Source organism: Somniosus microcephalus, chromosome 25 (genome assembly GCF_052327205.1).
Source record: "Somniosus microcephalus isolate GS21.2 chromosome 25, FLI_Smic_1.0, whole genome shotgun sequence".
Lineage (NCBI taxonomy): Eukaryota > Metazoa > Chordata > Chondrichthyes > Squaliformes > Somniosidae > Somniosus > Somniosus microcephalus.
In genome coordinates, this window is record NC_141011.1 from 55,519,714 (window position 1) to 55,535,117 (window position 15,404).

At 49.7% G+C, this 15,404-nt stretch overlaps 1 protein-coding gene across 5 annotated transcripts in view; it reads right to left on the reverse strand.

Moving 5' to 3' along the window:
- phc2a (polyhomeotic homolog 2a (Drosophila)) overlaps window positions 1–15,404 on the reverse strand; it is a 313,528-nt gene that overhangs the window by 15,262 nt on the left and 282,862 nt on the right. For 4 of the 5 annotated variants that reach the window (XM_085967519.1, XM_085967518.1, XM_085967522.1 and 1 more), the window contains 2 exons: window positions 8,355–8,557; window positions 1,440–1,530 (listed from right to left, as the gene is read on the reverse strand). In XM_085967519.1, the coding sequence (XP_085823645.1) occupies window positions 1,440–1,530; window positions 8,355–8,557 (294 nt within the window). The remainder of the gene's footprint in view (window positions 1–1,439; window positions 1,531–8,354; window positions 8,558–15,404) is intronic. The other variant, XM_085967521.1, reaches the window with a different exon arrangement.

The window sequence follows — 15,404 nt, forward strand, 5'->3', positions numbered from 1 at the left end:
CTGAACATCACATCTATGAAGGCCTAGTGTACTACTCTGCCTGATAAAGATGTTTCAGCAGGGATATGTTCAGGTGTTGCTAGTTCCTGTTTGTGGGGAGGGGAGGGGGCTCCTCCACCGAGTCCATGGTTAGGCTTCTCTAGATCAGTTCATCCAACTCATGCTTCCATCAAAATCTACAATTCCCTTCCCTCACAGTAACGTCTTCAAATAACTTGAGTTTTTCCCTCCACTGCTTTGCCCAGCAGACCACTCCAGGTATTAATCGCCCTGTGTGAAGAAGTGCTTCCTGACCTGAATCTTGCTGGTCACTGACCATCTGGATACACATGGAGTGGAAACCTTAATGGGTCATGAACACCATGGGATTTTGTGGAGCAACTCGACTGGCCACATGGGGGCCATGAATAACAGTCTGGCCTCTCCTGCTGCTTTTGCCCCGGTGAACCATTGTTCTTCACTGGTGATGTTGCCGGAGGTAGTTTGGAAAGAATCAGAGGTATAACCCTTCCTGCTGTGGTCACCATCGCAGCCACTGACCAGGGTGTCCACAGGTCAGGTTCCATAGACGGCACCGTCACTTCCTTCCTGGTGAAGAAGAGCCTGCAAAGGTCGTTGTCCTCGGAGATTCCCAGGCAGGTGAGCTTGGGCATGTACACATGTGATTGGGGCAAGGGCAGGTGCCTCTGGTACAAGTGAACCTGCCTTTCATCCAACCTTTCATCCTCTTCCTCAGTCTCCCAAAATTCTCAAACAGGGAGGAGCACTCAATCCAATACTCATTGGAAGAATTTCAATTGCAGCAATGAAAGATCCAGGCATATAACTTTGTGAGATCACTTCCTGAAAGGCCAGAACGTACGGGTGAGCAGAGCGCACATTCCTAGTGAGAGAAGTACTCCATCCGGTAAATTATCCATACTTGCAGAGGGAATCAGAGCATTAACAAAGCTCTGACAAACTGAATGGGGATCTGGTGAAAGGGATCCCTGTCCGATTTCACCGCTCTCGCGCCCCAGTTTTTACTGGCCAGAAAATCTACCCTTGGGAAGGTTGAGTGGAGCCAGGGTAAAATAAAAAAAAGGCAAGAAAGTTGGAGATCGAGTGAGACTGACCCAAGTAAGATACTGCAACCGACCAGTATTGATAGTCAGCGTAACCTGATGAAGAGAAAGAGGTTAGAGGCTAGTTGTGAATGAGGCTTGCCTATTAAGTGACGAGATTTTTCTTGTAGCCGGTCCAGGCGTTAGAGAGAAGAGCACTCCCAGTAACAGGGGCACTATCCAAGTCTTGGGCATTGTAGAAATGACATGGAAATAACAAATAAAACGCACGCAAGAAAACTCTGTCTAAACCTGCCCAAGCAAAATTCTAGTGAGTTCAGTTCTGGTGTCCAGTCCTGCTACACACGAGGCAATGTCAAAGGTTCAAACACAAACCTTGCTGGCTGAGGTCATCCATCTCGGAGTCGGTATTATTCAACTGGGGCAGTTTTTCCGCGGGCTGTACGGATGCCTGTTGCTGCTGTTGCTTTTGTTTGGCCAAATTTTCAATCAACAGTGAAGAGCGGCCCACCTGCAAATGGTCAAAGAAGAACAATTCTATGCATCTTGTGTGAGTTAGTTCTCCCAGTGCCAAACATCATTCTCCATCTTAAAAGGGCCCATGGGGATCTTTCCCTCGGTCTCTGCCAGCAGATCGCAAGCCAAGCACCAGGGGGTTTGAACAAAGGGTGGTCATGTATGGTCCCATCACCCAGACCTTCTTCCCTGATGTACAACCGAGATTAGGAACTCAACATGTGGGGAGGCTACAGGTCACGGGTGCAAACCCACAACCTACCAAGCGTACCAACCTCATCTGAAGCCATTTCCTGAATGGTGACAGTGACCAATATTATAAACGGAAGCAACACACAACAGTTCCACTTTAGTTAAAGTTATCTCAATCTAAACAGTACAGATGCTTGGGAGACCATGGCTATCTGCTGAAATGCTGTTCAGCAGTACTAAAAGACTCCTGTAACCACTTTCTTCAACTTTAACAATCCCAATTCTGGCCTCCTGCGCATCTCCAATTTTAATCGCTCAACCATTGGTGGCCGTGCCTTCAGCTGCCTGGGCCCTAAGCTCTGGAATTCCCTGCCTAAACCTCTCCGCCTCTCTAACTCTCTTTCTTCCTCTATGACGCTCCTTAAAACCTACCTTTTTGACCGAGCTTTTGGTCACCTGCATCCCTGGGCTTGGAATGGGAAAGCTTAGCTAGTGTTCCTTGGAATGTGTATTTAGATTATTTAGCATATACTGGGCTGAACAAATTGAGTTTACAGATCTTCCAAAGCAAAATTCTGTAGCGTTAATGGAGATCAGCAGCAAATCAATGATCGGATTATGAGATAGTAGTTTGTAGTTTCTTCCCCTTCCCAATATTATCCTTTCTCTCCCGCTCTCTGAAGGTACTGACTCATGTTGGGGTGCAATTCAATGAGTGACAGAAGCTCTCTGATGCCTGCCCAAGGGGCCATTCTTCCTGTGAAACAGTAAATGTTGGCAGACTACTTAACTGTAGGATCCACCACAGCCAAGTCCAATATCCACACACACACAGAGCAAGGAACGCTAGCGAAGCTTTCCCATTCCGAGCCCAGGGATGCTGAGGTTAACTGAGGGACCGAGCGGAGGCCAGCTGACTCAGCACAGACGAGGGACCAAATCGGGAATCGTCCTGCTGTGTGTGGGTCAGTCCCTCTCTAAATGGCACATTTAACTGCTGAGTCACTGGGGAACGTTTTTTCAATTGTAATTAAACTTTTATTCTTACAGTTATCATTTGAACATTAATAGATGGAGCTTTGGCTCAGTCGTATAACTTGCCTCTGAGTGAGAAGATTGTTGAGCATATAATCTCGGGCGACACCTCAGCACAGTATTGAGGGAGTGCTACACTGTTGGAAGTGCCATGTTTTGGAGAAAATGTTAACTGAAGCCCCATCTGCCCTCTCAGGTGGTCAGAAAGGATCCCATAGCGCTAGTCGAAGAGTAGGAGAAGGAAGGGGAAGAAGAGGGCATTGATTATTGGTTTCCAATGGAGAGCCAATGGGAAATTTGAGGTTATATGTGAGAGAGAATAGCTCAGTGTTTGCCTCGGTGTATTAGTTTAAACCAATCTGTATGTGCATTATTTGTAGATCAGCTTGCAGTTAGAACTAACACACAGAGGACATTATTAGGCTAAGTATCTCACTTCTTTTTAAATATAGACAATCAACAAAAAGGAAATGGAAGAGTTGAGATCCAACCTCCACCTATCCCAGGAAGGGTTGCAAGCTCATTTGTTTTGTAGGATTAAAGAAAGGATTTGGTTTTAGATTATCCACAAAGGGAAGGAAACCCAGCTGGGCCTATACGTGACTCCAGTCCCACACCAACGTGGTCGACTCTTAACCGGCCTCTGAAGTGGCCGAGCGGGACACTCCGTTTGTATCAAACCTTGGGTAACGAGGGGTGGACAATAAATACCGGCCTTGCCAGCGACGCCCACATCCCGAGAATGAAAAAATAAATACACATGGAACATGATGATGTAAAGGCAGACAATTTTCAAGGATGGGAGGCAAAGAGTCAAATGAACGACTGGGCTAAGTTGGACAGAGGCTGTGGTTAGTCATTCAGTCAGTCTTCAGCCTTCCCTACTGGGCACAGTCACCAGTCAATGTTACTGAGTCTCATTTGTTTTTTGATCTTATTTTTAAAAGTTGCTGATCAGTGTCAAACAATAATGAGGAATCTTCCATTGTTACAGGCACCATGAGGGGGCCAATTAGTTCGCATCTTATCTCGGTCATTGGGCCACTTGTAGCTGTACTTGAACGTACAGCGGGTCACCAGAGAACTGTATTTTCAAACATTAGAAATAGCAAATGGAGGTTAGGAAGATGGGTTCGATTGAACGGGATCCCAAACTGGACGGAAGCCACTTAAACATACAGAAATCCAAGACTAACTGATCTCTGACCAGCTATTCTGTAGAAGGCTTATCGTTTTATTTCCTATTTCTTTCATGAAATGCGACTGCATTCTGTCACAGCAAGTTGGCTGCACGACTCCTGGTGAACTGTCCCGTGCCACAATGCAGTCACAAATTGAACAGCTGACAGAGGAGGTGTCAATTTTCAGGATAATGTGAACATTCAGCTGCAGGAATGAGAGCGTACGAAGGGAAGTGTCGAAACACAGGAACAAGAGTTGGCCATTCAGCCCCTCGAGCCTGTTCCACCGTTCAATTAGATCGCGGCTGATCTGTATCTTAACTCCATCTCCCCGCCTTGGTTCCGTATCCCTCAATACCCTCACCCAACAAAAATCCATCCATCTCAGTTTTGAAATTTACAATTGACCCCCAGCCTCAACAGCCCATTGGGGAGAGAGTTCCTGATTTCCAATTTCGGCACAGAATTTATTATAAAGTGACTCACTTTTTATCTCCTAATTTGATGCAGTGTTTACTCTTGCTAAATGGTGACTATCGTGGCAACAAGTACATTAGCACTGGCCCCTTGTTGTGCATGAAGCGGAGGAGAGTTGCAAATTGGATATTCAGATATTTCCTGAAGACAGCACACCATTTCAGCTCAATACAAAAACGATGAAAAAATCATTAAAGTGGACTAGCACCATCGTCAGCAGGTGATAGTTTGCACTCTCTCTGTAAAGAAACTTCTTCACAGTTTAAAAAAATAACGGATCCCTCCTCCGCCTCGTAACTTTCCTATCTGTTCACACCTCGTCTCAGTCACCAGTCTTTATTTTTTTATGTTTGACTTATTCATTTTGTCTCAGTTCTGCGGTTTTCTCCCAATCTTTTGTGAATCTTTGGAATTCTCTACCCCAGAGGGCTGTGGATGCTCAGTCGTTGAGTATATTCAAGGCTGAGATCGAGGGATTTTTGGACTCTCGGGGAATCGAGGGATATGAGGATTGGACGGGAAAGTGGAGTCAAGGTCGAAGATCAGCCATGATCTTATTGAATGGCGGAGCAGGCTCGCGGGGCCGAGTGGCCGACTCCTGCTCCTAATTCATATGTTCGTAGGTGTATGGTTCCACAGGTGCTAACCATCCCCTGGTACTTCATTCCCAAGTGGTCTTTCTTCATGTCTGAGCCTACACAGCAGGTGTTGTGACCTTTAGGAAGCATCACAGCTGACCTCCATCCCGTCCACACATGCACGGTCTCCAGTAAGGATCATTAAACAGAAACCAAAAGTGGGAACATGGGCTGTTTTCTTCCCTCTCCCCCCTCACTAGTCTGAGAATGAAGAGGCCAGTTGTACAACCTATTCTGGGTTCAAACTCAGGAATTAATCATAGAATGATACAGCACAGAAGGAGGCCATTCGGCCCATCGTGCCTCTTTGGTCGAGCTCTCCAATTAGACCCATTCCCCCGCTCTTTCCCCACAGCCCTGCAAATGTTTCCTCTTCAAGCATTTATAAAACTGAATTCAAATTCTGAAACTGGTATGATGGGATTTGAAGTCCCGTTCTCTGGTTTACTAGTCCAGCAACAGAACCACTGCATCACCGTAACCTCGATTCAGACTTCCTAGCTCAGTAGGAACAGGAGTAGGCCATTCAGCCCATCGAGCCTGTTCCGCCACTCAATGGGAACATTGGGGCAATCTCTACCTCAACATCTACCCGCATTAGCCCCATAATCCCTCGATACCCTCACCCAACAAAAATCTATCGAACTCGAAATGTATTTCCTCCCTGGTTCGGTCTTATTTTGGCATTCACACCAACTAGGTTTACAATTTAGAGAAAAACCCCCCACATATTTGGAACTCTTGCACTTTCTAATGGCTTCCATTTCCCAAGGGCAAATGGTTTCTCTCCTCTGGGGCCATCCTGTGTCCCAGGGGATCAGAGGGTTTGGGGCGGGGAACCTCTATATTGTGATGCACACAAGGCATCGCAGTGGTGTGGGGCAGGTTGGATGGACCAGAGGGTCTTTACCTGGCCGTGAGTGCGCGTGTACGTGTTGTTAGCTTAGTAGCACGCAACTCCCAGTCCCTATTTCTCTTGGCAATAACCCGGGGGCACAGATTTAAAGTAATTGGTGGAAGGATTAGAGGGGAGTCGAGGGGAACTTTTTTCACCCAGAGGGTGGTGGGGGTCTGGAACTCACTGCCTGATAGGATGGCCGAGGCTTCCACTGCTACACGTTCCGACTCCCCATAAGTTCCGAAAAACGACACAAAAAAATCAACAGGCATTTTCACTACTTACACCGAGGCAAGTCTGCAAGCAAAACTGGCTTAAACATGCAAGTTAATCTTACTGCAGGTTACACAGTGACACACACAGGTGGGGGAGCAGCATCGGAGCAAAAAGCCAAGGACAGGACACTGCCACGGTACATCGTTACAAAATAAATCAGTAACATTACACAGTATCGTAAAATAGAAAAGTGAACACTCACAAAAATAGCCCATGAAGAGAGCGTTGATAGAGAAGGTTGTGGAAATCATTCAAAAAGTGGTTCAAACGGGATGAGAGAAAAAGTACAGACATGAAAATGTCATTGTAAATTAGTGCAAAATCTCCTGAAAGCTTTTTACTTGCTTTGACTTTAATACTGCAAATAAGAGAACCCCACCCCCAAAACAATCAGACACACACGCAGAGACCCACATGCAAACACAGACCCACACACGCAGACACACACACCCACACACAGACCCACACACGCAGACCGAGACAGACCCACACGCAGACACACAGACAGACACACACCCACACGCAGACACAGAGACAGACCCACACGCAGACACACACACCCACATGCAGACACAGAGACAGACACACATGCAGACACACACACCCACACGCAGACACAGAGACAGACACACACAGACATTATACTTTTATAAACAGAAACACAAGGGGGTCAATTTTAACTTAACACGCCGTCGGGAAACTGACGAGATTGGGCGGAATGCCGGTTTTCGACCCGCCTTAGTCAGTGGAGAGTAATGTTGGGAAGGTGTAATCCCGCCAGTCCGCCCGATCCTGTGGGTCTCCCGCCCGGCGAGTTAGTTTAAAATGACCCCAGAGCTCCCGACCTGAATTGAATGCTGTAAATCTGCCGGCAGCAGCTGTAGACGGGACGGCGCCACTCTCGCTCCCAGCGGCTTCAAGGGCCAACTTAAAAGTGGCGGCAGCAGCGATAGCGAGGGTGCTGCTGAGGTTAGACACACCGCCACCTTGCCAGGCTGCCACCCGGCTCGGCCATGTTGCCTGGCACCGCGTACGCACCGGGGCAGAATTCCGCAGGGTTTTCTCACCGTGTGTTCGGCGGAGCCGCTGCAGAAATGGTGTTGGTTGCCAGTTTTAGCCGGTCGCAGTGTGTCTTTTACCGGGGTTTGAGGGGGGGGGGGTTTGACCAATCTCTGCCGGGAGACCAGGAGAAGCCCCGATAGAAATTCCAGGCGGCTTTCTCCGATCACCGGGGAAGGTTCAGCAGCCAGACGAGTTAGTTTAAAATGACCCCAGAGCCTTAAATCACACGGCGTGAGAGCTCTGCCCCTGCGACTGTGCACAGGTCCAGCTGGGATGTGTGTTGCTCCCGTGCTACGAAATCCGCCTTGTAATACAAAAAGGGCGGATTCCATCGCTGGGACTGTCCGTCTGTATAACGCAAGTGTCGCACTAAACAGCAAACCGGCAAACAAGCTGCAGCTGCGGGGCGTGAACTGTCCATTTGTTCCGCTCTAATGAGCATTTGGGTGTCGAGTCCGTTTCCTACCACAGTTTTCGATTTCCAACAACGTGCGGGTGTCGTGTTGTCCATTTCCCCAGTGGCTTGCTGATGACCGGACTGATGGTCAGTAGCCAGTGTAATTAAAGTTCCGTTACCAAGCATGCTGTTAGCAGCAATGCAATTAGTAGCAGGAAAATGAGCAAGCTTTGTTAAACACTAAGCGAGTAAATACGTCAGACATAAATTTTATAAGACACACAAAGTGACAGGTTGAAGACTTTCAATCATCCACACTGCTCCGCAGACCAGACTTAGTGTCGATAGTTAATTACACGACTCTAAAGCTGCCATTTAAACCAGAGGGTGGGAACACACAGACAGACACAGACATAGACACAGACACTCACGCAGACAGACACTCACACAGGACAGACACACACACACACACACACACACACAGACACACACACACACACACACACGAGAGAGTGCAGCAGACTGGAACAAGTGGAAGCTACATCACACCGGAGCACTGTCTACCTTCATGAATTTAAACTGAAACCCGTCGTGAACATTACATGTGAAGGTACTCACTGGGAAAGGCTCCGCCCCCTCTTGTATGACAAACCCTTCGATGACATGGGTGAGGATCTGCGGTTTGACAATGGCCTGTGGAGGTTTGTTCTCTGTGCCCTGCGGCACGCTTGCGGTGACCGATGAGGTGGTGCTGCCATTGCCGGATGTCATGGTGGGGGCAGGGGGGGTATTCTTTGCATTAACGCTCTCTGGCCCTTTCCCTGTGATGGAGGAAACAACAAGCGTTACCGTCAAAGAATCAAAATGCTTCCGACAAAGTACCTGCAGCAAACTTCATCTGTGGGATCCCACCGTCCACCCCCCCCCGCGATATTTGCCGATCCTGCGTAATGATGTCCTGCTTGGAGGTGGAGGTCAAGGGGCTGGGAGGTGCGGTCAAAGTCAAAGTAAGCTTGTGATTCACTCCAGTGCATCCTATAGATAGACGCAGTGAGCCGGTGGTGGAGGGGATGGTAGGGAATGTCAATCAAGTGACCTGCTCTTAAATGTCAGCGGTGGCTCAGTGGGCGGCACTCCTACCTCCGAGTCAGGAGGTTGTGGATTCAAGCCCAACTCCAGAGAATTGAGCACAAAAATCTAGGCTGGCTCTTCACTGCAGTAATGAGGGAGTGCTGCACTGTCATAGAGTCATAGAGTAATACAGCACGGATAGAGGCCCTTCGGCCCATCGTGTCCGCGCCGGCCATCAAGCCCTGTCTAATCTAATCCCATATTCCAGCATTTGGCCTTGTATGCTATGGCATTTCAAGTGCTCATCCAAATGCTTCTTAAATGTTGTGAGGGTTTCTGCCTCCACAACCCTTTCAGGCAGAGGTGCTGCCTTTTGGATGAGATGTTAAACTCTCAGGTGGACATAAAAGATCCCATGACCATATCTGAAGAAGAGCAGGGGCGATCTCCTGATGTTTGGACCAACATTTATCCCTCAACCATCACTGAAACGGACTAATTGGTCATTACTGCTGCTGCTTGTGGGATCTTGCTGTGTACAAATTGGCTGCTATGCTTCTCTATATTGCAACAGTGACTACAACTAAAAAAAAGTTCTTCCAAGTGATGTGCTGTGGGACGTCACGAAGTCATGAAAGACAGGATAGAAATACAGGAAACTTTCGATTTACCGGCACCTAAATAACCGGAAATCTCGGTTAACCGGCAAAATTCAGGAGTAGGTTCAGGTAAGTTTTACTTCATATTGTACTTGTCTTCCTCGAGCTGTTGCTGTGCAAGGGTGTGGCTGCAGCTGTTGCTAAGCTACAGAGACGCTTGGAACTTGTGGCCATTGTTCTGCACTTGTTGCTAAGCAACAGGGTTTGTTGCTTTATACGGAGCTCTCAGCTCTCCGTATCTTTTACTATAGCTTTCGGTTATCCGGAATTTTTGATGAACCGGCACCACGTCGGTCCCGGGCAGCACGGTGGCATAGTGGTTAGCACTGTTGCCTCACAGCGCCAGAGACCCGGGTTCGAATCCGGCCTCGGGTGACTGTCTGTGTGGAGTTTGCACATTCTCCCCGTGTTTGCGTGGGTTTCCTCCGGGTGCTCCGGTTTCCTCCCACAGTCCAAAGATGTGCGGGTTAGATTGATTGGCTATGATAAATTGACCCTTAGTGTTTGGGGGATTAAATACGTGGGGTTACAGGGATAGGGTGAGATATGTGTTGGTGTAGGGGTTAAGGGTATCGGGTGGGATATGTGTCGGTGCAGGCTCGATGGGCCGAAATGGCCTCTATCTGCACTGTGGGGTTTCTGTGAAAAAAAAGTTTCCTGTACAAGTTTGTTCTTTCTTGCTTTGTCCTGACTGGTGTCGAGCTTCGCGTGTTGTTGTGGCTGCACCAATCCAGGCGACTGATGAGTATTCCATCACACTCCAATCACATGTCCCATCACAAGACTTCAACCTTGTTCTGGTGGAGAAGTTGAGAGGGATCGGGCGGTCAGCCACTCACTGCAGAGTAACCAGTCTCTGCCCTGCTCTTGTAGCCAAGCTGTTGTTACAGCTGTTCCAATTAAGCTTTTGGTCACCGGTGACTACCCTGCCAACCCCTCCTGCCCCGAGATGTTGATGCTGGGGGTCTCTGCAATAGTGGTGGCGTTGAAGGTTATGAGGAGGCGCTTGAGCTTTCTCTTGTTGGAGACGGGTAGGGTTAAAATCGACCCGCACAACAACAACAACCACTTGTATTTATATAGTGCCTTTAACGTAGTAAAACGTCCCAAGGCGCTTCACAGGAGTATTATAAGACAAAAAATTTGACACCGAGCCACATAAGGAGAAATTAGGGCAGGTGACCAAAAGCTGGGTCAAAGAGGTCGGTTTTAAAGAGCGTGTTAAAGGAGGAGTGAGAGGTAGCGAGGCGGGGAGATTTAGGCAGGAAATTCCAGAGCTTAGGGCCCAGGAAACAGAAGGCACGGCCACCAATAGTGGAGCGATTATAATCAGGGATGCTCAAGAGGGCAGAATTAGAGGAGCGCAGATATCTCGGGGGGTTGTGGGGCTGGAGGAGATTACAGAGATAGGGAGGGGTGAGGCCATGGAGGGATTTGAAAACAAGGATGAGAATTTTGAAATCGAGGCGTTGCTTAACCAGGAGCCAATAAAGGTCAGTGAGCACAGGGGGTGATGGGCGAACGGGACTTGGTGCGAGTTCAGACACGGGCAGCCGAATTTTGGATGACCTCAAGTTTACGTAGGGTGGAATGTGGGAGGCCAGCCAGGGGTGCGATGGAATAGTCAAGTCTAGAGGTAACAAAGGCATGGAGGAGGGTTTCAGCAGCGGATGAGCTGAGGCAAGGGTAGAGACGGGCGATGTTATGGAGGTGGAAATAGGCGGTCTTTGTTATGCTGTGGATATGTGGTCGGAAGCTTATTTCAGGGTCAAATATGACACCAAGGTTGCGAACAGTGTGGTTCAGCCTCAGACAGATGTTCGGGAGAGGGATGGAGTCAGTGGCTCGGGAACGGAGTTTGTGGCGGGGACCGAAAACAATGGCTTCGGTCTTCCCAATATTTAATTGGAGAAAATTTCTGCTCATCCAGAACTGTATGTCGGACAAGCAGTCTGACTATTTAGAGACCGTGGCGGGGTGGAGAGAAGTGGTGGTGAGGTAGAGCTGGGTGTCGTCAGCGTACATGTGGAAACTGACGCTGTGTTTTCGGATGATGTCGCCAAGGGGCAACATGTAGATGAGAAATAGGAGGGGGCCAAGGATAGATCCTTGGGGGACACCAGAGGTAACGATGCGGGAGCGGGAAGAGAAGCCGTTGCAGGTGATTCTCTGGCTACGATTAGATAGATAAGAATGGAACCAGGCGAGTGCAGTCCCACCCAGCTGGACGATGGAGGAGAGGCGTTGGAGAAGGATGGAGTGGTCACCCGTGTCAAAGGCTACAGACAAGTCAAGAAGGAGGAGGGATAGTTTACCTCTGTCACAGTCACAAAGGATGTCATTTGTGACTTTTCGTCGCTGTTTAGGCACAGGCAAGCGATGGGGAAACCAGGGGCTGCTCAGGGATCCACAAGGAAAGATTAGGCCCTCCCCCTGCTCTGGAGCCACCTCCCTCCCCCCCCCCCCCCCCGTAACCTCGGACCTCGAGAGCCGACAGGCAGGCAAGGGCCGGCCGAATGCCTGCAATCTGCCCCGGGCAGGTAGAAATCTAACTGAAACCAGAGGGTCGCTTCTTACCGGATATCTGCTGGCAGTTAAAATCCCTCCCAGGAAACACCTGGACAATTTTCAACTGACGGCCGCCCATTACTTGCCTAAATATCCGGCGTCAAGCAGCTGAAGATTGGGGTGGGGGATGGTGGGGGGGGGATTGTACGGCTGCCCTGTTAGTGCCCAAGGCCTGCCTGATGCAATCTTCAGGTGGGCCTGTAAATAGGTGAGCAGTCCACCTGACCTGAGGCTGATTAAATATGCCGAGCGGCCTTCTACCCAGGAGGTAGGACCCCGACTGCAAAACATGGGGGTCATTTATATCAGGGAGTGAGTGGCCTCACCAGCAATCCTTAGAGAGACTGCCAGAGGTCGCTCACAGCACGGCCCCACAACAACTAAAACTTGCATTTCTAGAGTGCCTTTGACATTGCAAAACTTCCCAAGGCGCTTCACAAGAGCGTTATCAATAAAAACATTTTTGACACTGAGCCACAGAAGGAGATATCAGGACACTTGGTCATAGAGGTAGGCTTCAAGGAGCGTCTTAAAGTAGAACAGAGAGGAGAGTTTTAGGGAGGGAATTCCAGAATTCGGGGCCCCGGCAGCTGAAGGCACGGCCACCAATGGTGGGGCGATTAAAATCGGGGATCCTCAAGAGGCCAGAATTGGAGGAACGCAGAGATCTCGGCGGGTGAAGGAGATTGCAGAGATAGGGAGGGGCGAGGCCATGGAGGGATTTGAAAACAAGGATGAGGATTTTAAAATCGTGCCGTGTTGTTGGACTGGGAGCCAATGTAGGTCAGTGAGCACAGGGGGTGATGGGTGAACGGGACTTGGCGTGAGTTAGGACACGGGCAGCTGAGTTTTGGAGGGTCGAACGTGGGAGGCCAGCCAGGAGTGGGTGAACGGGACTTGGCGCGAGTTAGGACACGGGCAGCTGAGTTTTGGAGGGTAGAACGTGGGTGGCCAGCCAGGAGTGCGTTGGAATAATCAAGTCTTGAGGTAACGAAGGCATGGATGAGGGTTTCAGCAGCGGATGAGCTGAGGCAGGGGCGGAGACGGGCAATGTTAGAGGTGGAAATAGGCGGTCTTAGTGATGGAGAGGATATAGGTCCCAGGAGAACTCCCAAAGCCGATGAGCTGCAGCAGGATGCCCGCTTGGTGCCCACAGCTGGTGGGAAGCGCGCTAAACATGGCTCGAGGTTAAGAATGGCTCGGGGCTTCACGCTAGCACGAACGCAACTCAACACTTGCTGTGGCCACGACTTTAATCTCACCCCTGTATCTCTGGCCTGTGCAGGTGGGTTGAGCATTGAACTCGTATATGGCTGGAATATAATGGCAGGTGTTGTCAGTGGCAATGCTGCCTCCGCAGGCACTGGGAAAACCTGCAGAGGCACCGTCACTGGCCTTTGGCCTTGATATTAACCCCATCTCCCACAAACAGAGAGAGAGGGGTGAGGGGGAGGGGGAGAGGGGGTTTCAAAAGTTAAACACAGGGAACACGTCCCCAACCCGCCGCGCACAACGCCTTTTCTACAGCGGCCATCAGGGTGTCGGAATCTCCCACTGGGGGGAGGCGGGACACTTAATTAACATATTTAAATCAGGCCCCCACAGCGCATTTGGGAGCCCGATTTAAAACTGACTGTTGCTGCGCGGGAGTCCCAGGGGTCAGAAAACTCGGCAGTGAAAGGGAGGCGGGAGCACTGCTTGTGGGCCAGGAGGAGGATTGCCCTCAGACCCCTCATGGAGTGCCTGCCCCACTTCCCCCCCCCCCCCCCCCCCACCGATCCCGGGACCGTCCCCAAGGGTCCCCGGCTGCAGTCTCCTGCCGCTGGTGTTCCAGGCTGTCCAATTGGCCGGCTGCCGGGCAGGAGGCGGAGCTACAGAAAACAGAGCTAGAAAAAAGCTAATGAGGCCCTGCTGCTAAGATTGGCAGGACCTCGGCGTTCCCGGCCTTGCCGGGGTCTTCGGCCGTACCCGCACCCTCCCCACCACCCCCCAACCCGGTAAATTCATAAGAACTTAAGAAATAGGAACAGGAGTCAGCCACACGGCCCCTCGAGCCTGCTCCGCCATTCAATAAGATCATGGCTGATCTTTGACCTCAACTCCACTTTCCTGCCCGATCTCCATATCCCTTGATTCCCCTAGAGTCCAAAAATCTATCTATCTCAGCCTTGAATATACTCAACGACTGAGCCTCCACAGCCCTCTGGGGTAGAGAATTCCAAAGATTCACCGCCCTCTGAGTGAAGAAATTTCTCCTCATCTCAGTCCTAAATGGCCGACCCCTTATCCTGAGACTGTGACCCCTGGTTCTAGACTCCCCAGCCAGGGGAAACATCCTCCCTGCATCTACCCTGTCAAACCCTGCCATTGAGTATATTCGGGGCAATTTACTCCATTAAGTGTCAGTTGGGAGCACTCTTGCCTCGAGTCGATGATCGTGAGTTCAAGCCCCATTCCAGGACCTGAGCGAACAATCTAGGGTGACACTCCAGTGCAGTACTGAGGCAACACTGCATGGTCAGAGGTGCAGGCCTGCGGAAGATGCATTAAACCAAAGCTCTGTCTCCCTGTTCAGGTGGACATTAAAGATCCCATGGCACCTCTCTGAAGGCGAGTGGGGTTTCTCCCAGTGTCCTGGTCAATACTGCTCCCTGAGCCAACTCCAACAGACACAGATTCATTGATCATTTGTCTTGGATGCCTTTTTTTGTGGGAGCTTGCTGTGCGCAAATTGGCTGCCACGTGGCACTAGTTCGAAGAGGGGCAGGGGAGTTCCCCTGGCTCCAATATTTATCCCTCAATCAACATCACTGAAAACAGATTATCTGGCCATTCTCACATTGCTGTTTGTGGGAGCTTGCTGTGCGCAAATTGCCTGCTGGGTTTCCTACATTACAACAGTGAGGACACTTCCAAAAAAAAGACTTCATTGGCTGTAAAGTGCTTTGGGACGTCCTGAGGTTGTGAAAGGCGCTATAGAAATGCAAGTCTTTCTTTTCACATAGCAACAGTGACTACTATCAAAATGAATATACTGTCTGCAAAGTGCCTTGGGACATCCTGAAGAAGGGAAAGGCACTATATAAAGAAAGACAGACTTGCATTTCTATAGCACCTTTCACCACCTCAGGATGTCCCAAAGCGCTTTACGGCCAATGAAGAACTTTTTGAAGTGGAGTCACTGTTGTAATGTAGGAAACGTGGCAGCCAATTTGCGCACAGCAAGCTCCCACAAACAGCAATGTGATAATGACCAGATCATCTGATTGAGGGATAAATATTGGCAGGGTCACCGGGGAGAACTCCCCTGCTCTTCTTTGAAATAGTGGCCACAGGATCTTTACGTCCACCTGAGAGAGCAGACGGGGCC